Source organism: Euwallacea fornicatus, chromosome 30 (assembly GCF_040115645.1).
Source record: "Euwallacea fornicatus isolate EFF26 chromosome 30, ASM4011564v1, whole genome shotgun sequence".
Taxonomy (NCBI): domain Eukaryota; kingdom Metazoa; phylum Arthropoda; class Insecta; order Coleoptera; family Curculionidae; genus Euwallacea; species Euwallacea fornicatus.
Genome location: NC_089570.1, coordinates 232,903 through 256,093, shown reverse-complemented (window position 1 = coordinate 256,093; position 23,191 = coordinate 232,903). Strand labels below are relative to the sequence as shown.

Here is a 23,191-nt window from a genome sequence, read left to right as displayed (position 1 = left end):
TACAGATGCTGTATGTGGAAATAAGTGCTTAAAATTGAGAATTTTTCGAAAAAAGGCTCAATATCTCCTAAACCCGCCCAACCTTAACCAACCTAAACCTTAAAAGATAAACATATTCGACTATATACAAAAGGAAAGGTTTAACATTTTGATTAGAATACAATAAGGCTGTTCGAATACAGGATGTGCCATTTAAATAATGTAACTTTTGAAAGCCACACTTAGCGAACAACCTCGTAGATCTCTAAACATTTTTAAAATATGCACATTTTATAGCCACATTACATAACATATTCTTGTTCGGAGAAAGTTTTAAATGGAATTTATTAAGCTACTTTCTGATTTTGTTGACTCACTCTGTACAATAAGTACAAATTTAAATTAGTTTGGAAAATAAACAAATCGATCAAGACGATTTTTATTGTTTTTACTTGTTTATTGTTGTGTCTGATAAGAAAAACGTAAGAGATCTTTTTCACATAGAATTGACCAGCCTAATTGGAAAAAATATTCTCGCGAAAAAATATCAGTGGCGTAGAATTTTTTTCGCAAAGATATGTGGGATACCACCGATTGAGCAATTTTTACTTTTCTTACTAAAATGCGGAGCTTTATGTCCAATTAAGGCACATCAAAAGTGTCAACTTAGGAAGATTCTTGAGTTGAAATTCAGTTCGGAAATACCTCTTAATTTTCCTTTGTGACATTTCTTCAAAAAGGGATTGGAAAAATGTTTCCTGAAGTAAATCAGAAGAGATATTTCGCTCCCAATAGTTCTTGAAACGGTCTTCCAAAAATCCAAAATCAAGGTTGGAAAAATTCTTTTCAGAAATAGATGTGAGCATTCTTTGTCCATGTTGAAACAATTAATCAATTATCCGAAAATATCAAGGGGTTCTGTCTCTAAATTCCTCCCAAGATAAGTGCGAGAAAATGGTAAAAGGGCTGTCATGAATCTCTTCGCATTTCTTGTTTATGTTAAGACCATTAATTGGCATTATCTGAAAGTGGTATAGGCTTTTGGTACTAAACTCTTCCCCAGATTAGCGTGGGAAGAGAGGGTTTAGCGTAGGTGAGAAAGATGTTTAGGGGTTTGGTACCCGTGAGAAAAAGGGTGGAGAGCCCTTCCATCTTATCAGTTCTCTCACAAAGAGGGGATGTGTTCTGTGTATGGATACCGGGTTGTATCGGGATTCCATTTTTGGTTCACGGAGAATAAAGAAGTGCTCTGGAAATTGTGTTTTTCTCTCCGCCCTTGAACCGCGAATCTTACATAGACATTTTTGTTAAAGAAACTAATTTTTTCTTGCCAACTTACGGACATGGAAATGAATTACATCCATCAGCAAATGGGGGAAGACTCGATAGGAAAAATCTCACTTTCAAGATTAAATTGAGAGATATAGATTTTCTGGCGATCAAAATACAAAATTTAAAAACAAAACGGCGTCCCGATCTCAAGATCCGGTACTTAGCGGGATCCAGGTTCGGTTCCACTCGGTATCCGCTACAATACCCGGTGCCCAGTGCACGCAAGGCCTATATGAATTTTATCCGGGTATCCGTGGGCCCACATCGGTCGGTGTCCAATATATAGTTCCCGGCGTCTGGCTTCCGGGGGCGTTGTACTCCGTGTCCATCCGATTTCCGGCACATCAGCAGTCTCCGATGTCCGAGAGGGAGTGAGGAATATATTACATGTCGTCACAGTGAAGGAAAACACGTCACACAGAGAAATATTTTTTCACCTATCCATTTGCTAGCCACGCCGAGCGTCGCTGGACGTCGGTAATCTAGCGGAAAGGTGCAAACCAATGCGCCATTCAACTAGCTCAACATTTTTGCTTTAGTGTCGGTATATAAGTTATGAGTTAGTATTTTCGATATATGTACTCTAGTATGCCATTAATTATAACGAATGTTTTTGTAAAAAAACTTTTTATAATATGTATATTAGCATTATTGTTTAGATGCAATATAAAAAAAAATCATATGTAATAATTTTTAAATTGCAAATAGCATGTATGGACGTGAATGGCTTTGAACAGCGGATCCGCAACATCCAAAACAATTTAGGTTGTCGCCTGACCCACCGACCACAACGGTCTTTTGAGACTCACAAACGTGTTAGGTATGTAAGGTGTCTAAAAAACTTAACGCTCGTACTTACGCTTTACTCGTTATCTAAAATTAATATCATAAAATCATTCCACCTGTAAATACGAAAGGCTGCACAATACGTATTAATTACACAAAAATCCCTTTGTCACAAGTCCGATGGTCCCCTTGTTGGAGTAATCGAACACAGTTTATTTTCGACGCACCACACACTGCATTGCCGAGCTTCACGTGCGTCCCTGATGTTTTTCTTCTCGCTTCTTGATTTATGACGTCTACGTCATAAAATCAAGGACAGGTCAATTCCGATCTTTGTCCTACGTGCGGCCCGTGTATCTTTTTGTTTTGCTCTATTATTCTTTCGAAATCGTGAAAAAGAGTTCCTTTCATCGCGAAAACTCGCGTTTGGGGGAACAACTTAACCTCAATTAACGCAGCGTGGTGAAAGTCATCGTGTCGTAAAGCAGCAACAGCAGCAATTTTTGTTCATTTTTAGATATTTTGAGTAACAAAATCTCGTCGTCGATTGTTTACTACGCGATAAACGGCACGTTTTGCCCCAATTGGCCGATTGGAAGAATGGAGGTAAATAAAATACGGATACTGTATTCTATGATTATTTAAGTATTATCGTCGTACATCGGTATAAATAAATAAATGCGCGTTTAGTTTTTGGTGAGGATAATTGTAAATAACATATGTTTGATGCTCACTCCACGCTATTTCCCCACTTACGGAGTGATCCTTCTGTATTGATACATGCATATTCGATTCGTCTCCAAGTGCAGTGAATTCCGGTATACTGTGAAGGCCTTTTGTAGTTTTAGAGTTCGGAAGTGATGATGCGGATAGAGGTCATCGAGTCCCAATTGGGTGTCCAGAAAAGTAAATTTTCTTGTGTTTTTAATTATCGAACTAAAACGGTTTTTTTTGCGATTGTCATTTAATTTGATAAAGGAGTACCAAGAATTTAACTAGATTTATAAATACTTTGCTGTTCCCCATCGTTCGCTTTTGCTGCTGGTGATGATGCTGCTGCTGCTGGCATAATTGAGAAAATGACTTCAATGTAAGGAATCATGGCGTCTAAAGAAATAAAAGGCGCATTTTAACGGAAAACGACCCATGGGAACGGCAGAGTTTATTACGAAAGTTGGTTTACTTAGTTAAGGAAAAAAGTTGATACATCGTGAAACATTTTCATTATGATTCTCTATAAAGATTATTGATCATTTTGTGAAATTAGATAAAAGAAACCAAAACAGTTTCTTTGTTTCAGTGTTTTCATTAGGCAAAAAATTATCATCTAACATGGATAAGTCTTTAGCTCAAGAATCTATGAAAAAACACAGTGTGGGGTCACCGATTTTAAACTCTCTTGACCCCATCATAAACAATGCATCACCCAGAACAGTACCAACGAGATCAATTGTTCCTCCTGACATCACTAAAGACCTCTATTCTCTAAATCTGGAAGCAGGTAAAGGAAAGAGTTCTTGATCCAAAGTCAGTAATTTCCAAATAGTTCCTGGTTTTCCAGATGACTTAGAGTCCAATGGGCAACAGAGCGGAATATTGCTTATAGATGAGAGGGAACAGTTGAAAATTGAATCAGAGAATGCATTTCTTAAAGCGTTACATTTGACGCCTGGTAAAAAGGTGAATATTGATAAATAAAAAGAGAAAAAATGTGGTTCCTTATACACACTTAATTTTACGGCATGTTTAGGTTAAAGTGGTCTCAATATTTGGAAACACTGGGGAAGGAAAATCATACACCTTAAACAAAGTATTTTTCAATGGGGCTGAAGTATTTAAAACCTCACCGTCTCAAGTGTCCTGCACGTTGGGTATATGGGCCAAATATGATCCAAATTTGAATGTCATATGCCTTGATACTGAGGGTTTCCTTGGTAAGACAAAGCCTCTTTGTTTGTCAGTAATGGTAATGACTTTGAACCACCATCACATTTATGTAATATAGGCGTTTCCAAGTTGGGGAATCAGAGAGAGAGGCTGCTTCTAAAAGTGCTGGCTGTGTCTGACATTATTATATACAAAACGAGAGCAGAAAGACTGCCTAGCGATCTGTACACTTATTTAGGGACCGCTTCCGATGTGTATAATCGACATTTCTCTAACATCTTGAAGAAGGCTTTAGCTGCAGATAGCTGCGTCCCTACAGGTGTCGGTCCCGGAGTGATAATATTCCATCAAACCCTGAACACGAACACTTTGCACGATTTAGATGAGAAACCAAACATAACCGCCGAAGATATTTTACGGGATAATTTTAGTGAACTGGGCGCGAGCCATGATGCATTCAGTTTCCTTAAGTATGTCGGCGCAAAGATGTCTCTAAACGGCGAGACTTCGTTTGAACTATTAAAATCCGAGATTCAGCAACGTCTGGAGAGTTCGGACCTGAGGTCGCCTAGAGATCCCAAATACATTTATCTTATGCTTAAGGTAAGCAGCGTATTTGGAAACAGGAAGTTATTTTTTTACTATTTTTTTTTTCTTTTTCAAAATTTTATCTCTTTTTTTGCTTAAAAAAATAAGAGAAAATACAAAAAATAATTATTCTTTTTACCTTTTTTTTCCCAGTTCTTTCTTTCACCTTGTTCTCAGTGACTGAATTAAACTTTTAGAGCCTTAACGATACATTCCATTCGCCGCTTAGTGCCACAAATCATCAGCAATACTTAATGCAGTTTTTCACTTGTCCTGATAAATGTCAAAGTTGCATGAATGGGTGCACTCTGTCTATGGGTCATGGAGAAGATGGAGAATCACACAAATGCGACAAACCCTGTCAATTTCAACATCAGTATCAAAATTACGTGTTTCTATGCAAGGTAAGTTAGAAGAGAAATATTAGATTATGTAACATAATTTTAATTCTTTTAAAGAAATGTATTCAAAATGGTAAAAGAACAATAGTCAAGTCGAGCTATCAAACCAGCAAGGACAACTCGTGGACGTCTTACTTTACGTATGTGTGGTCTGGATATGTTATCGAGTGCCCTGCATGTGGAGAAATATATCGAAGCAGGTATTACACGTTTTGTAAACAAAATAGTAATAGTGAAAATTATTAAATATAATATTGACGACTATAAATATTGACGAAAAGGGATAAAAATAAGTGTCCGAATTAGTTGTTATTGTTCGTATTATTCTCTGTAAAGCTGAATTGATTTTTAATGGCTTCATAATATAGACAACATTGGTATGGCAACAAAAGTCCTGAGGAGAGCGCAGTACAACTAGAAATAGTTCATATTTGGCCAGGGGTGAGTTGAAAGTACTCGTCGGGGCTCGTATTGGAACACCCAGAGTTTGAGTTTATTTACCTTACTCATGTCATTATCCCGGTGTTGACCTGAACGTTATCCGGATATTTTCTGGTTATGTGTGTTCTTATGAGCCTCGACTATCGTTGCCATCTACATTTTTTGCGGAGTACGTAGATTCAATGCCTAAAAAGGATAAATTTTACCTTCAGGAGCATACGTTTTTCGGCAATTACAATTCCGCTCAAAAGGTGGTCGATGGTGTGTCCGTACTCACGGACGCGGTGACGAGCGTGGGCTCACCGCCCGCAAGAATGATTACCGACTGGGTGAATGGAAAAATAGCGCCCAGCTACTGGAGACCGAACGCTGAAATTAAGGTACCTGAAATAAAGTTTTATATTTCAAAACGGTTGCTTCAGGAATATTTTTTTACAGTTGTACGTTGAAATAATTAAATTTACCTAAATGATAATTTATTAAAGCGAAATACTTCGGTATTTGTCGAAATGTTTTTACAACTCTTTCGTGCAAATCCAATGTATTTCCACTTTCACCTGAACGATCTTTCGTTTTTCGAATTATTTAATATGATACTTTACATTGATTGATATTTCGTAGGCATGTGCCCAATGCAACGTCTCCTTCGTTCCGAGTGGACAAAATAAAATCACGCCGGCGAAGCACCATTGTCGAAGTTGTGGCGAAGGTTTCTGTGAAAGTTGTTCGTCCAAGAAGTGTGCCGTCCCACATAAAGGTTGGACCACCCCAGTGAGAGTCTGCGATTCTTGTTACCAGGCAAGCGATGATTCACCTCTTCCAATGAAAATAATTATGTTGGAACTTGTCTCGTAGGATTTGGAAGGGAGGGGTCAAAGTCTTTTAGTTGGTGTGTCTAGAGAGGATCAACTAACTGAGGTTCGCGCTAGGTACTTGAGCGAAACTGTGGTCAGTTCGATTACGGCTGTTAAGTCTGTTCTGGATATCTCAAAGGATTTTATAAAGGTATTAATTGGATTACTTTCGATGTTTGCACGACAATTTTTTTAATATAGGATAAGGCCAGGCCAAGCTACTGGACTCCAGATAACGAATGCACCGAATGCGCCCTGTGTACGAAGCCTTTTGGTGCTCTACTGCCTTTACACCATTGTCGTGATTGTGGCCGTGGAGTATGCGATAGTTGCTCAAATTCAAAGAAAATCGTTCCACTTCGAGGATGGCATTCTCCCGTGAGAGTGTGCAATTCATGTCGGTAAACGTCACAAATGTTTTCTACCACCTTTTTTTGACTATGTACGTTTTTATGAAAACAAATTATTTTATATGTATGTATATAATAAAGTGTTTCATAATTAGGTGCCAACTCTCAAACAGTTTAATCTACGTGCAAAAATAATACCAAATTGGTGAATAAACATATCTCTTAAAGTGCTCCCTAAAGGTCTCTTAAAGGGGGCTCCAATGAGATTATTTTTGCCGAATAACTTCTAAACTAGTTAATATAAAGATACTAAATCTTGTTATTTTCACAATTTTGACGCATTGAATCCAAATATCTGACGAAAGTAGTTAACTATAAATCATATATCTGTTACTACGAGGGTTTTTGTTACAAAAACAATAATATTTTTTTAGTGGATGCGAATTTTATGTTTCTTTGCTAAAAATATGTAAATGTAAGAGTTTTTTACTCAAAAAATGTGCTCTTGAATAATATCTGTCTCCGTTTTTGAGAAAGATTCAGTTTAATGTCTTGCACTTATTTCAAATTATTTTCAGCAAAACACTGAAATAGGTTTTGAAACAAAAGTTAATTGCTTAATATTTGACAATTTGATATTTTTATGTAATCGGCTATTTTCATGAAACGTTTTTGTATCGTAACTGTAGTTACTGAACATAAAATAAAGCTAAACAGTACATTAACTAAACCACTTACGTAAGTAAATGTTCAAACAAAATGCACTGTAAATTAAACCCCGATAACTAAAAGTGACTTAACTAATTATGAAAAATGTTGAACCGTCAAATATTAAGCAACTAGCCTTATTTCAAAGCCTATTTTACTATTTCACTAAAGATAATATGAAATATATGCAGAACATTAAAATGCGTTTTTCTCAAAAACAGTGACACATATTATTCAAAAGTACCCTTTTTGAGTAAAAAACTCTAGAGATACACATTTTTAGAGAAGGAATATAAAATTTGCATTTATTAAAAAAATATGGCTGTTTTTGTAACGCAAACCCTCGTAAGAAGAGGTCTATGATTCACAGTTGACTATTTTGATCAGACATTTGGATTGAGCACGTTAATATTGTAAGAATACCAAAATTTTGCACATTTGTCTCAAGTAGTTTAGGAGTCATTTTGCAAAAATTATCTCTTTGGAACCCCTTTCAAGCGGCCGAATCATTTTTAGAGGGGACTTCAGGACATATATTTATTTAACAATTTGGTATTGAAGCACGTAGAAAACGCTGTTTAAGGGTTGAACCTAATTATGGGATCTCCTGTATATACTATAACATAAAATATCTAATAATAATAATAATCATCATACAATACTATAACATACAAGTTTACGGGGAGACATTTTTTCTGAGCGTCAGGCTCTTTTTTCCTTCCAAACTTAGTTATTTAAAATAACCTGAACTTTCAAGATACGGCTCGAAACTACTTCGTGGAACGCGCAATTTTCCTCCCATTTAAGCGGATTTTCTTTTATGGTTTACGAAATCTTCAAAGTGGCTGTCTGTATATTATTGGACGCAGTATATTCATAGTAAATATTGATTTTTTTTATTGTTCATATGTTTCTGATGTTGATTTATTGGTATGTCATTTTATAAATATATTTCTGATTTAAATTAAACGTTACATAAGTACATTTGGTAGTGGTTATTTTACACATTCCTATTTTCAAGCGCCACCATAGGAGTGCGGTCTCAAAATATCTGTGATTTTTTTAATTTGAACCACCCCATGAACGGCATTCTACCTCATTATGATGAAATCTCTTTAAACACAGTTGGTATCACAAACTTAGCGGATTTCGATGTACCACGTGTAATTTGATCTCCAACTCAAAAATAAAACTTTTTTAGTTGTAATGTATAAAAGAATTTTTCTATTTGTTTGGTTAACATTCTTTTTTGGGATTATGTAGCGAAAATTTTAGAACAGCCACAGTGGAGGAACATTTTCCCCATTAAGCGAATGGTGTCGACATCTATAACAAATTGCTCAAAGCTCTGTTGAACTACGATCAGATCAAAATATAAAGCTATACTATTGCCATCTGTTGGTTGGCGATATTACACATCCTAATACTATATAAAAATCGAAAGATGACAGCACTTCCTTTAATAAAATCAACGGTAAAGGACGGTGCAGTACAGTGACTCTCAAAATTTTTTGTAGTTTCTATAACATTTCTGAGATATTTACATAGGAACGTATACTTATGTCCATAGGAAGAGGACAATTTTTCATTAAGATATTTTCTGTCTAAGATAATCTATCAACGGTTAAGGTTAATTTCCTGACATACAAAAATGGGAGATTCTAGGACCTCCCACTTTGAAAACAATTACTAAACCGTTATTATATTTGAATTTCTGGGCTCGGAAAATCCCCGAATACTGAACTTTATCGAGATATTGCCCTTAGGTCCAAAAACATTAATAAAAAACTTTTAAAAGAATAAATAAAACTTTGACATCCTGTATCACGAAAATGAAGCAAGATAGGACATACGTTCATTAGGACTTTTTTTCTTAAAACGTGAAGAGGAATCATCCTTTGAAAGTAATGCTATCATTTAGTAAACGCCTTGTATATGTAGTTAAATTGGTCACCTAGCTCCGCTTGTCTGACTTCAATGGACTTTATTGTTTGAGGAATTGTCAAGGACCAAGTTTAAGTTTACTTTTTTGTAGTCTCCAAATCGAAAACAAAAACACTTTGGCAATCGTTAGTTACCGTTTACTGCTAAGTAAATAACTTTTTTTCCAATTTATGCATATAAAAAAAGACCCCCTGTCTATGTAAATAATAATAATACTAATCTCTGAAGGAGATATTTTGTTGTGAAGTTACATACGGGGTATCAAAAAAAGTTGGTAGTGTTTTCGGTCCGTTTCTAATGTTCGTTATTTAGTGAAAATTAATGATGAATTGAACATAGGAAATTCTCCGCAAGTAATTTTTTTTCGAATTCGTTGTTGGAGAACTGTTGAATCACGGCAAAAATATGTACAGAGATTTCAGAGTTCAACAGAGATTTTTCTACAAAACTCAGTAATCACACGCCACTATTCAATCTTCAGTGTTTAAAATTTTTTGTATAATTTTATTTAACTACGTAAATACAAAAAATTTTGAACAAAGCTATAAAGTTTTCGCATAAACAATAACTCAAATTTTGTGTGGTATGGAACTTTGGTATGAATATTTTTTTCCATTACAGTCTAATAGAAAAACTAGTTGTTGGAAACAAAAACTTTCAAAATTTGTTATTTTATCATACGAATATCATCAGTAATTATTGTTCTCATTGACGTTTAGATGAGTTTCACTTCTCAACATATGCATAATGATTAATTGCTTTTCGCCTAACCGACCAACACTGCTTGTTATGGTCAATACGATTCCCACAAAAGCCCACAACAGGTAAAAATCTATTCACCTTTTTTAGCATCACGAAACGGGATAAGAGCCGATGACGTGTTGTTTGACATGTTCTTGGGCTGTCCACACCTGGATGAATGCATGTCAGCCGGAGTTCCCAATTGGGCCGGACAGGTCCACAAAAGCCCCCGAATAAACATTCCTAAGACCGACCCACTTGAAAGGTAATACTTTTAATCCGGTAAACAGTCAAAACACCGGGCCTATCAAAAGGGATAAAGGGGATTATTTATTTAATGGGATTCATTGTATTGAATGGTAGCAGTTGCTTTTATCAACATACAATATGAATGTTTCGAGAGTTAGTAGTTCGTTATTTAAGTACGTTTATTTTAGTACCTAAATGATATTGTAATAGTTCTTTTTTTTATTGAGTTACAGCAGCTCAGACGTATTGAGACCGTTCTGGAAGTGTTCGTGCTCAGTATCTAAGGAATGCAAGATGAAAAGGACTAGTAACGTTTATTTAAAAATGTATATTTTTAAATTATCAAAACGAAAGTTAACAGAATCGAAATAGTCACGTCAAATACGTAAAACGTTTTGAAAATTTCTCGTCTCGATGGTTGAGGAATGATGATGAAAGAAAAATTGTTCCCGGCGTTGTTCCCCAACAAGAGAAACGGAAAGATGTTGACTTTCCCAGGCCGTAATTATACTCGTACTCCAACTACCAACTTAAAACCTACCGAAAACAACTGGCTTCATAATGACGCTAATAATGCAAATATTAATGCATTATTGATTTCTCTCATTACTCTTTCGCATATACATTCGAGTCGACTTAAGTCCGAACCATCATTAATGCATTGTCGTAATTCACATTACATTTATGTATGTACATCTCCAAAATCACAAAGGCTTCAAGATCCGAGTGAGAGCTTTTTAGAGAATATTAATGCTATGATTGCGGATCTCAAACTTCGTAGTCGATAACGAATTTCCATTTGTTTTTATTTAAATTCGATTTTGGAAAAGGGTACTGCCTCAATGCTATTCGTACCGAGTACGTAAGTTTACGCATTGCTCGATTCCAAATCGGAATATTTTCCCAAACACGTAATCCAGCTTTTGATGTGTAATGTCTCAGTTGTATCGACTTTTCAGTATCTTTCCAATTTTTCAGTTCTTCAGGGTAAATAATTTACATTGCAATTTGAAGTACTGACCTGGACACACACGGATTCGTCAGAAAATCGTCGAGGATGTTTAATTAATTACTTAAAACTAATAATAACTCTACAAGTCCAAATTACTTTCACTCTTTAACACGTAATTACTATTTACATTGGCTGAATAACAAATATGTGTCGCTAATGGCATACCCGACTAACTTTGACCTTAAATGGGAAGCTTTAGAGCTATCTAAATGTTGATCTATTGGTACAGATATTGCCTGGATAATCAGTTTTTTTACCGGCTAAATTGTTGAGGGTCTTGTAAGTGTAACTGGTGCGTATTTTCCATGGAGACAGGCAAAAGCTGTAATCTCCAACTTAAACATCATTCCGCTCATATGAATAACACTTGTATAGTAATTATTTTTTCTCTAAAATGCATCTTGAAGGGCTGAGCAATTTTTATAATTGCGCAGAGCAGGTTCCATTATCCTTCTGACGTGTCGGGAATTCGTATTGAAGGGACATGCGGGAGAAAATGCGAAAACACCACTTAAATTACGAAAAAATACAATTTTACCGAATGGGGAAACCTTTGAATGGAAGCATAAGGGCGAGCGTTTCCCTTTAATAACGGTGAGATTCATTGTGGAATTTTCATATTGTCGTGCAACAAGAATAATCCGCAATAATTTTTCGGGGCGATGCAGACTTTACGGGTTATTTTAACGCGTTCAACGAATTTTTGACAAGAACGACAAGCTTCCAAGGATGGCGCAAGTCTGCCGAGCACCGATGAGCAATTTTCACGCGACACTAATGGCAAGAAGTTATATTACAAGTGTGCGGTAAAGCGATTTTGCTAATTGCAATTCACGGGCGCGCGTGCCGAGGTGAAAATCTTTGCGGGCATCTAATGTCGGCACGCGTGCGGCAAAGTTTTTTATGCGCAAAGATTTGATCGTGACCTAATTTTTAACCGAACTCACGGGAGACGACAAAATTAACGCGTCTGCGCCTGTACTTAAGATATTACATCTTACACGCGCGAAAGTGTCTTTCGCGCTGCTCGACAGCTGACCTAAGGACGCGAAGAGTTTGGAACTTTCGCCAAGTTTTAGGGAAATTTTTACCTAAAACTTTAAAAAGATTTGCACATTTCTTAAATACGTAAATTTTTGAAAATTTCGCGCTCTCTAAAAAATGCCTTCAAGAAATTGTGAATTTTTCAAAATTCGATAGAGTTGGAAAAATATGGTGATTTTTCTAAAACGTTTCGAATTTTTGACGAATTTCAGTGACTATAATAGCGGTTTCGAGGCAGCGAAGGTACACCCCAAATCCGAGGGCGAACTAAGTAGAATCGAAATTAAAATTTTATTCCATCATTGCCTCAAATTTGATTATGGAACAAAAAGTTCGGGCACATTTTACAGCTTTTACAAGAATTGCTTCTTCATAGTGCCGTCGGATTTCCGCCTCTCTACTGACTTCAACACTGAGTCCCCGAGCTTTTAACGCTGACTGTACCATCAGCATCACTCCGTCCTTTTTCAAAAAATTACCATACCTCTTTTGAAATCCGCACATCTAACAGGAGAGAGAGACCGACACTACGGAAATGACCCAAGTGGGAAAAGGACGGAGTTATTGTTGTGTGTACACATTTCTTTCTCTAGGACCCGCAGAATATAAATATTCAAATGAGTCGGCCCATCATGTAAGATTGCATGGCCGGCACCCTTTGAAATGCTAAAATATGTAGATGCCGAACGAAGAGGGAGAAAGAACTCCATTGGCAGCAGCGGATCCCTGGTGGCATACAATTATAGAGATGTAAGCTGAAGTTTGGTATATATGTAGCTGTGGTATGGGACTACTATAGACCGTATTATTCTTTTGGGAAGTAAAACGCTGCAATTTTTTTTTTTTTTTTTTTTTTTAGAGGAACGACATCGGCTAAATTTTCCATTTTTTCCCCACTAACTATAGGTTGTCTGTTTTTCCTTAGTAGACCTCACACATTCTTTGATATAAATTTGCGGGCTTTCCGGCGAACAGTTCACTTACACGTAAAAGTGAAAGGAAAGATGTTCAGTGTTCTAAAATTCATTTTGAAAATGAAGTGGTCAGAGCCGACGACCTGCGACCCATAAGACGCCTATTCACTTCGCTTACGTTTCCACGAACACGAAAGTGACCAGAACGATTATTGCGGTTACCGTTATGATTACATTTAATTCGAAAACAAAATGGCAATCCTTATTTCATGGATCCGGAATCGAGAATCCGGCGAAGACGATTTCGCGTTTTTTGCTATCGTGCAAAGTGAAATGTGGAAATCGTAGAGAGAAGCAGCAGTTTTTGGCCTGTGAGCGAATTTAATAGGCCTGATCCGACCTGGCAGTTGTGGCGAAACTTTTTGCTCGAATAAAAGGGGTAGAGGGGAGGGGGGCAAACAGTCCTTCACAGTCGAATACGCCCCTCGTAAAACTAAAGGTGAGGGCGCAACCCTGGCAGCGACCATTAAATCAACGCCAGCAACCAAGGAGGGGGAGGACCACCGGTTTTTTTTTATGACACCTTTGCTTTGATATATTCGTATTATGCAAAAAACTCCTGAGAAGGAAAAGAGACACCTTACGCACGCATTTACGAACGGAAAAAAACCACCTTACCGCATACGTGATGTAATAGCTATTTGCGCAACGGAAAACAACCACGGGGGGGGGTCCAGTCTCATTTTTCCACAATCTGACAACGTGAATTTATCATCGCCCCTTCGACTCGCGAGTTTTCCTTCAAATTTTCATAGCTAACTGATCATTAAATCACCGTTCGTTAAAAAAATAAATTATAATTAAACTGCGTTGCTGTGGTGGCGGAGAACTGCCTTAATCTTAAAATATATAAAAAAATTGTTAAATTTGAAAATTTTAGCAGTTGCACAGAAGTAGGTGTAATCAAATAAAATGGAAGTTATTTGCACTTCTAAAGTTTGTTAAATAATAAATTGTTTGAAAAATCGTGTTTCTCTTACTGCGCAACGTCCATTGCGTATGATAGTTCCGATTTAATCAGCATCTTTTGTTGCTAATCGCCATTTCAAACTAACGTTAAAACGTTTCGAATGCCCTGTATTACATGAATAATTATGGTAACGCAACGACTATCTTAATACTACCAAAATTTAAATTTTTGGCGCGATTTTCGAACTTTTTTACACGTTAAAACTTCTTTTTTTTTTTTAAGTTTCCTCTTTTTTTTAAGTCTAAATCTCCTCAACACAAAGCAGGTCCCACCAGTATGGAAAACTATATGAAATAACTCAAGGATTTTATTGTTGTAAGATTAACTGTGCAGAGAAAGAGTGATTGGAGTAACACACACGTAAAGATTACGAAAGTATAAGAATTGTGATTTAATGAAGGGAGAAGCTAAAGCTTAGTGATGGTTAGCGAACTTCTTAGAAGCTCTGTGAACGACTAAACACGAAGAGATTAGGTCTATGCATATGAGGTTAAAAAGAACATAACTTAGGCCTAGACGTAAACACAAACAATCTCCCCTGCCTGAAGCAATCGATTACAAGAGCTCATCACCAAAGAGGGTGACCGTTCCCATAAGACATCTTTAATATTGTAATATTTAACATTTACCAGTTCGTGGAATAGTGGGAACAAACACCCATTAGCCATATTTTCAACAGACAAGGAAACTACAGAAAGAACAGATTATTATAAAATTTACCGTTCTCTCTACAGTCATTATTTAGGTTTTAGTGCCGAAATTAGACGTATATTGCGCCATGGAATCAGTCATATGAATTTATTATCGCACGAGTTCAAGTGTTGAAATGTTTCTGTTGTGACACCAGCCGGTATTTTATACGCGGTCGACACCACGATGCAGATTTGTCAGGATTGAGACAAGTTACTAACTCACTAACTCACTAACTCATTAACAACTCTTCATTTTGTTACTGAGGTTCGAGACTTTTACTCTGGACTATCTGTTCGGAGGAACGTGAGAGCTGGTAGCACTACTACTGAAGAATAATAACGAATGATGATTTTGAGGCTGAAAACTACTAATACATGTATAAGACAACTTATCTAAATTACACTGCTAAGGGCAGACACCCGGGGACTCGAGACTTTGTTCGCAGTTAATTGTTCATGTAGACATGAAAGGGCGGTCTGGCGATAGTCCAATTGCTCCAAATCATTCCTATGATGATCCCATACGTGCGGGAAAGATTCGTGTCATCTGAGATGATAAGGTATGTGACATTTCGTGTAATTTGAAAACTGCAAAAAAACTAAATTATGAAGTTCCCACTTGAACGAATTTATGACCACGACAGGCTCTCTCACTGACCTCGAGAAAAATCACACTCGATTGTATACAATTGTATGTGTATCGTACATTGAATGGCTTCAGATCATTTTGTTACAATATTTGACCCGACCGAGGATTTAGTAATCGAACGTTGTGTAAACCGAATCATTGTCTGCTTCGTTCAAAAAAGTGCTATTACGACCCGTGTGCATGTATACACTTTATGTATATAAAACATTGTTAAATATCAAAAGCTCTTACACCTCTCGTATTATTCGTTTTGGCTGATTCGTTGATGCCTTGAAAGTCAATTACTACTCAGACGTTGATTGTGCCGAAAGAATCAAATTGCGAATTCATTATAAATTTCGAGATTTAATTCCGCGACCTCAAACGAGGCCGGGAATTTCATCAAGAAGCTTAACGAACCGAGAAAGAGTCTCGAGACTTGGCGAATTACCGCCATTTTGTGCATCACCGCAGCCATCACAATAAGACCTGAGGGGGGGTTCATTTATGTACACGTATTGTTGTTGATTGTGTTACTTGTTTACAAACTAACACCGAATCGCGTCTGACTTTGAAGGTGTTATTATTCAAAGATATTACTGCAATATCCCTCAGTGTATACTATATTGAAATCAACCACACCCCAAAGACCGACGCGGAGTTCACTTCACTTCACATCGAGCTTCAAAGGGAAATTCGTCATTAAATTCTTGGAACTGTTAAAAAAGTTGTTGATAAAGAGTTCTTTTACAGCGAAATCAAGTGTCAGGAGAACGCGCGTAGTCATTGAATTGAAACAGGGCTTGATGAGAAACGGGATATATGTTTTAAGACGAAAAGTTTTTTCGTCAGAAAGGATTTTCGAGACCGCTTTGCAGTACCAATTCGTGAGTGAAATCACGGAAAAAGCAAAAGAAATGAACCGAAGAACGAAAAGAAAACTGAGACTTAGTTTTGAAACGTCACGCAGCTGCAGACGCTCAGACTGGAGACGTTCCGCGACTTAATATGGGAAATATTCATCGAGATTTTTTATAATAAAATGCGAAGGAAGCTGCGGCACTAAAACCCGAAACGCAGCTTAGATCAGAGCAATGAAATCTTTAAGCGTCGCACGTCACTGAATTCGGATCAGAAGAAGGGCGCAGAACCAGCCTGAAAGGACTTGAAACTAAACGCTGAAAAACCAAAGTTCAGACGTTAAACCTGATAGCACTGCAGTTCAAAGCGCAAAAAGCAGCGATTAAAAAAGTGCAAAATTGATCATGAATGAATTAGTTAAAAAAAAGGTTTCCAGCTTTTTTTGTTATAATTTTTTTCCTTGCAACTTTTTTTGAAATTGCGAACGCAGCATTTTCACTCCATATTTCGCAAGTACTTTTCATGCCTGAAAGATCAGCGTATCATATTATTATTTTTTTTAATATAAACATGATGACGTCATCGCATTTACTATTTCTAGCCGATTTTTTTCGTAAACGTGGCCTTTTCATTGGGGCTGTGGATTTGTTAGAATCCCACCAAGAGGTGCCGTTGCCGGAAGGTGTGGTGGTGTCGTGGACGGGGTTAGGTGGCCGCCTGGAATAAGTACACAAATTATACATTAATACGGGGGGGGGAGCCTAACCGAAAAAACGCACTTATGTTTTTTGGGACGACGTACGCAATTAACATCCATGGCCGATTAAAAACATTAAACGAGTATCGTGGAAATAAATCTGATGGATGCGAATGCCGACATGCTTTCTCCCATCTACCCTAAATTCCTCCGCTCGTCGATCGCCTTCTGAAAATTTCGCGTCACACGACTACATAAATTGTTAATCGAAAAACCATTTTCCGCCATTATATTTCCAAAATTTAAAATTACCAATCACTCGTTCCCATAATTCATCCATGCACACGAAGGGTCGAATCGCATAAGAGTTGCCGTTTCGAGTCACACTCGCCCCCCTTCAATTATCAACAATAATTGAATAACGCACGAAGTGTGCCACCCTACGACTCGTTACTACAATTACTATAACGACCAATAATAAAGGCCCCCAGGGTTCAAGAAGGGGGCGATTTTTTTTGCGTTCGTTGCGAAATGCGTGTAGCGGATCATTACGGGTGATGTTCCTGTAGACGCGATGAAATTAATGGTTCCAAGAACCATTAAACGGCTTCAACTGAACCATTGCACCGTTGCCGTGCGAAATTTCATCTTGGACTTGGAGGGAAAAAACAGAAATGGGTGCTCAACCCATCAACGCGCCAGTTCACCGGTGATTCAAGTCCCGTTTTGAAAATTTCTTGGTTACGTCAAACAGATATCATGTGTAATATTTTAACGAGAGAAGGCAGTGGTGCAATGCCCATTTACCTTCTGCATCTGGACTTTAAAATCCGGACTAAATAATGATTAAAACTGCTATTATTTTTAAGTTTCACAGAGTCGAGTGTCGCTTTCAAAAGTCGAAAGGGTGCTCGTTTAATTAAAAGCGAAATAAATTGTTTTCGTCCTAATGAGGTTCCTGCTGCAAATTGAGATGGCCGCAGGAGATGCAGAATGACATGCGGGGAGCGGGAGTAACTTCGTCGGGTGTTTTTGATGCAAAGAAGAATCCAATGTGAATCAATACATTCTTTTCGCACGTAATATTTCTGCCTCCTACTCTTGGAAACCAGAAGAGTGGCGAGGTAGAATGGTTTTTTTTTCTGGGAAAAGTGGGTTGAAGCCGGACTTTTCGCCGCCCCAGTTAAATTTGAAAAGCGGCAGTTCGGAAAATTCAATTTTTTCCGATAATAAATAATTTTTTCAACATTTCTTTTTCCGTGTCGGGCCTGACTTACGTTTATCACCGAAACCAGCGATGCTCCCACGAACCCCGTGACATACCGGTTCCTGTCGAACAGACACCCTGGACAACGTAGCAGATATTCCTCTAGAAATCATAAATAAATAAATATTATTATCAATACGATAGAGCCTACCTCCCATTTCCGACTCCGCCGCGTTGTCTAGTCGATGATACAAAAATGACACTCGTCATCGTTTACGAAATAACGACATATTGCTCTCGTTATCCGGCTAGGCATCTCTTGTGTAACAATAATAACAATAATGACGGAACGGGTGATGTCTATTTGGCCTAAATAACTAAAACTCACCCCAAATACACGAATGTGAAAGCGACACAAAGAGGGAGTGAACAACGAAGACGCATATCAGATCAGATCTCACCTATTGAAAAATCAAATTTATGTATCAGCAGGGGAGATCGTAAATGAGTTGTGACGTTTACGGACACGAAACGTGTTTGTTTGGTAATTTGACGCACTACCCCGTGTCTAATTTTGTAATTTTGTGCGTTTGCAGTTTTCCCTTATTGTTTGTCAGTTCATCTGCTTTGTTTCGTGACTACTTGTCTGGATTTCATTTTCCATCTATAACGATCAATCGCACGGCCACAAGGCAAATTGCCACTTGCAACGTTTGACACTCACTTTGCCCCTATTGCACCTACTTCTGCGGAAACGTTAAAGATTCCACACCGCCTGGACTCCAAAACGAAAGGTGCTGGAACGAAAGTATTTTCCGCACACAAAATCGATTATTTTTCTTTATTCGACCGCATCGATCGCTACGCTGCACCGACAACATTACCATATTTAATTCCCACAGGACGTTCGGGAGAATCGTACCGCTAGATGACTTTCGCCAGAAGACAGGAACTTTCCGGTCAAAGGTGTTTTCGAAATGCGAGCTCTCGAAAGCGATCGAAAAACGCGCCGTTTCGACCATTTTCGAGAGGGGTCTAGTTGAGTTTTTGCACCTCTCTAAATAACGAAGAATATTAAAGAAGAAGTTTACACTTGCTAATGCCAAGCTCAGGCCTATAAAACTTCGAGGGCTCTCGCAATCACCTCCATTTCAGAATTATCGGTTCTCATTAGAGTAATTGACGTGCCGCTGTTGTGACAGCGCCAACAACGGCTGGATCCGATTGATCAGATTGAGTTTCACGAATACGAACGATTTGTTCCGCGCCTTTGTCCATTCTTCAGCACTAAGAAATGGACCTGTCAACCGAAAGGGCTTCTAATATGTTTATTTCATTTCCGTTATTATTTTCAATCCGAAGAAAAATACAAGGGGAGATTTGTTTGTCTCTGGATGTCAAATTTGATAAATCCAGACCGTTGGATTGTTTTGGCTTGATTGACTAGTCAAAGAACGGAACCTTGAGTTCCTTTATTATATGAACTAAATAAAACGAAGTTGCAAAAAAACGAAAAGAGACGAATATAGACGTACTGGGAAAACAAACCCAATCATCTCGAGGCAGTCCCCTATACGCCATCAAACCTCTCCGAAGGTTGTTGGAAAGATTGGATAAGTGTTCGATTCAGTTTCCACATAAAATACTTCCAGAGACATTTTCCTGGGCTGACAGTTCAGTAAACACTTTTAACTTGTCTCGCAGGAAGAGGGCACGGGGGTCTTGAAGGGGTGTCTTTTTGATGAGCTATTGTGAGATTCAGTGGCGGATAACGTCACGTTAACTCCTTCTGAACGAGTACGCAAACAAATATCGTCCAGATTAGGAACTGTCAATAGTCCATTTAATTAAAACTTTTTAAACTCATAAACAGCGATTAAGTGACGAAAGAATTCGATAATTATCAATTTTTTGGAGACGGTAACCATAAATGATTCAGTTTCACACAGTCGCTCGGATCAAAATTGGTCGTTTTTTTTTTTAATTTTATTACAGAGCAATTTAGAATGTTCCGTAGTAAATTAATGCATGTTCAAAAATATGTGTCTACGCCCATGAACATCGAACATGGCTGAAAGGGACAATTCGCAGGGTGGTGTGGCCTTAATCCAATTTATTTTATCATTGTTGAGTTAGAGGCAGAACCGATACATCTTCGAAAAATGCGCGGTGGCTTTCTATAGAGAAAATGGAGAAGGAAGGAAGGGAAAGTACGTGAAAGGATGTACACACGTGAAGGCAAATGTCGAATTTTCGGATGAGTTTTGAGACTTTTTCTCGAAGATACGAAGTTTTTCACTCAAATCAAAAGCGAATCGTGAAAGTTTATCTACGCGGACCGCCGACGAAAAATGTATTTTTCAGAAACATAAAGTGTATATTTTGCAATAATTATCGAACATTGGAAACGAATCAGAGCGACATCCGGGAAAAACTATTTCTACGTTATCAATACATCCAATTTGGTTACGGCAGATCGTTCACACTTTGTTTGTTTATATTTTGTTCAAAAACCAAAAAAGTTCTTTTTCCCTGTCATCAGCGATTAAGATGAAGGATTTCGGGAGCGTTTCGCACATTTTAGGTATTCACATTCCATACATTTTAGTTCCGTTATTTTTAATTTCTCTGATAACTAAAAAACAATATTTCAGTAACTATTTCTTGGGACAACTTCTGAGGTCGAAATAAGCGAACAAGGTCGCTGAAGCCACCTGAAAAAGGAACTGGGTCTAATGTCTTTTTGCAAGACAATTTCTGAATAGTTTTGTCGAAATCGCAGGTCTGCCCGAAAATCACGAGTACACGTTTTAGCATGCAAAATGACGTTTTGAAATTAGAAAATTGAAACATAAACATTTTTTTTATTCCTAAAAAAAATCAAAGTAAATAATATAAAATTAAACGGCAATATTTTAGCCTATTTATCTTTGTCATTTCGCATTATTTACAAGTATTACGTACATATACTTTTCGACAAGTCTCTCTGCAAATTTCAAACTATGTATTTCATATTCGGGAAACTGCAATATATTTTTTAATTTCCGCCCAAAAAAAAAACTAAAACAGTTTTTTGTAGAGCAGTTTTCTACGTAATTGAAGTTTAAAAATTTCAAATATCGCCCATACCCATTTTGAAGCTCGCACCAGATAATGGCTCCAGATTTAGGTACAGTTCCTCCCCCCTAACACACATACACACCTGGCAAATTCGCATGTCATTTTTTTTACCCATTTGAACGCCCTGAATGCATATTATTACTTATTTTCCTTTACCTGACGTTCCCCCTTCACGTACATCCATAGATTCACACCTTTGCACGTTAGGCCCTACGCCATTGGCGAGTTCAGATAAAAAGGGCCCGTTCCGATTGGTCGAAACGTCGTTTTTAATTTGTTTTCGCTCTTTGCGTTCAGCGGCCCATTTGTAAATTGGAGATTTTTGACGTGTAGAGAAAATTAAAATAGTCCCTCGGTGGATGTAAAGTGGAGAGGTGGATCGAGGACGAACTGGACTAGAAGCTAACGTTTTTTGTCAAGTATTAAGAACGGTGAATTTCTATTAAAATAACTGAGGAGACTCGATATTTCACCTGAAAGATCAGCCATCTAAAAGTCATTTATGATGAATATAATGCAACTTGTGACGCATCTTTTGGTGTTGGAAAATTTTGCAATAAATTATTCTAGAAGGTAGTAAGGCATTGATATTTACTACAAACCAGCTGACGTTAAAAAAAGTTCATAAGGTTTAAATAAATATTTTTCGTATTGGGGGAGTTCGGACGTATTCCACAAAACAGGATGGTTGCCGGCTCCTCGTCTGAATTGGACGCAGGGAGCGTGAAAGAAACCCGGGATGGCTTTTTATATTCTAATTTGTACAGTTCGCGTCAAAAGTCCGACTTGTTCTGTTAAAATCACGGTTAAAAAAAAAGTCTTGTTCATCCCACTCGTTCATCCACATCCGGCGATATTTAGTGCAACATCCCTCCAAGGCAGACTCATCATTAATGATTTACATTTGAAACTTGCAAGATTAATAACAACGTTGTAGATATGCTTTTTGGATATGTTCTTTCAGCATATATGGGCGTTACTAATTTTTCCTTTATTTTCCCGAACAAAATAAAAATTATAATGTGACGTGTACAAGATAAGCTGTTTATTGTTATATTTTTTTACGGATTCATTTATCAAAATTCATGGAAAAACATACATGAGCAAAAGGAAATGTGACCCCAAGCATGTAAATAACGACAAACACATTACTCAGTATAAGGATAAGGTACGCAGCGGCTTTTTTTCTTTTAACGTTTGGGTACCGTTCCCGAGATATTTGCGGAAATAACATAGAATACCCTTTTCAGCATTTGTCCTCTGGTTTGCTCTGATCTACATTCGTAAATTACTCGAAAATAGTTAGAGATGCGAAAACATACGAGGGATAAAGAAGTTTTTAAATCGAGCAATTTTTGTCCCACTTCGGCCGTATGCGGAAACTCTATGAAAATCGAGTGGCCTCTAGGGCGAATCAATTAGGAAAAAATCGTGGTTTGAAAGTTTCGGAAATAAAAAAAATCAAATAAAAACAATTTAACTCAATACATATGGTAAAGTCTGTGCCCTGTTTGCATCGTTTTACTATAGTTCAAAGTGACTACTGCGACAAGGATACATACGAGGCCATAATAGATAGAAAGTCGAAATTTGCCGTCCATTATCAGGTGCAGGTTTGTTCATTTACGAGCATATCGAACTGGAAAACGAACTAACAAATTTAATTGATGGCGTCACACAATTAGAAGCACGCTCCAAGACTCCATGCTTATTGGCTTGGTCAGGA

The 23,191-nt window shown here is 37.4% G+C and overlaps 1 protein-coding gene and 1 long non-coding RNA gene across 4 annotated transcripts; one reads left to right on the top strand and one right to left on the bottom strand.

Moving 5' to 3' along the window:
- The first annotated feature begins 2,486 nt into the window (after positions 1-2,486).
- LOC136347751 (zinc finger FYVE domain-containing protein 1-like) lies at positions 2,487-8,308 on the top strand. 3 transcript variants are annotated; one of them, XM_066298024.1, is made up of 12 exons: positions 2,487-2,703; positions 3,398-3,598; positions 3,659-3,777; positions 3,848-4,031; positions 4,103-4,587; positions 4,770-4,976; positions 5,031-5,173; positions 5,342-5,414; positions 5,609-5,794; positions 6,036-6,212; positions 6,270-6,419; positions 6,470-8,308. In XM_066298024.1, exons 2-12 carry the CDS (start codon positions 3,430-3,432, stop codon positions 6,671-6,673), a joined length of 2,097 nt encoding a protein of 698 aa, XP_066154121.1. In that variant the 5' UTR covers positions 2,487-2,703; positions 3,398-3,429; the 3' UTR covers positions 6,674-8,308. The 3 variants fall into 3 exon arrangements, with proteins under 3 accessions (XP_066154121.1, XP_066154120.1, XP_066154119.1); XM_066298023.1 differs by lacking the exon at positions 2,487-2,703 and adding an exon at positions 2,810-3,003 and having other exon boundaries at positions 5,627-5,794; XM_066298022.1 differs by lacking the exon at positions 2,487-2,703 and adding an exon at positions 2,810-3,003.
- An 8,665-nt stretch (positions 8,309-16,973) lies between these two features.
- LOC136347829 (uncharacterized) lies at positions 16,974-19,206 on the bottom strand. The gene is made up of 3 exons (XR_010733542.1): positions 18,557-19,206; positions 18,416-18,507; positions 16,974-17,158 (listed from the first exon to the last, which is right to left on the bottom strand). It is a non-coding gene; the product is annotated as an uncharacterized lncRNA (long non-coding RNA).
- Between the last annotated feature and the right edge of the window lie 3,985 nt (positions 19,207-23,191).

Bases quoted from the DNA above. Each gene is read 5' to 3' on its own strand.
- LOC136347751 (XM_066298022.1), top strand. From the start codon at position 2,958: ATGATGCGGATAGAGGTCATCGAGTCCCAATTGGGTGTCCAGAAAA. The intron at 4,032-4,102 runs GTAAGACAAAGC...TATGTAATATAG, and splicing joins TGATACTGAGGGTTTCCTTG to GCGTTTCCAAGTTGGGGAAT. The intron at 6,213-6,269 runs GCAAGCGATGAT...CTTGTCTCGTAG, and splicing joins TCTGCGATTCTTGTTACCAG to GATTTGGAAGGGAGGGGTCA.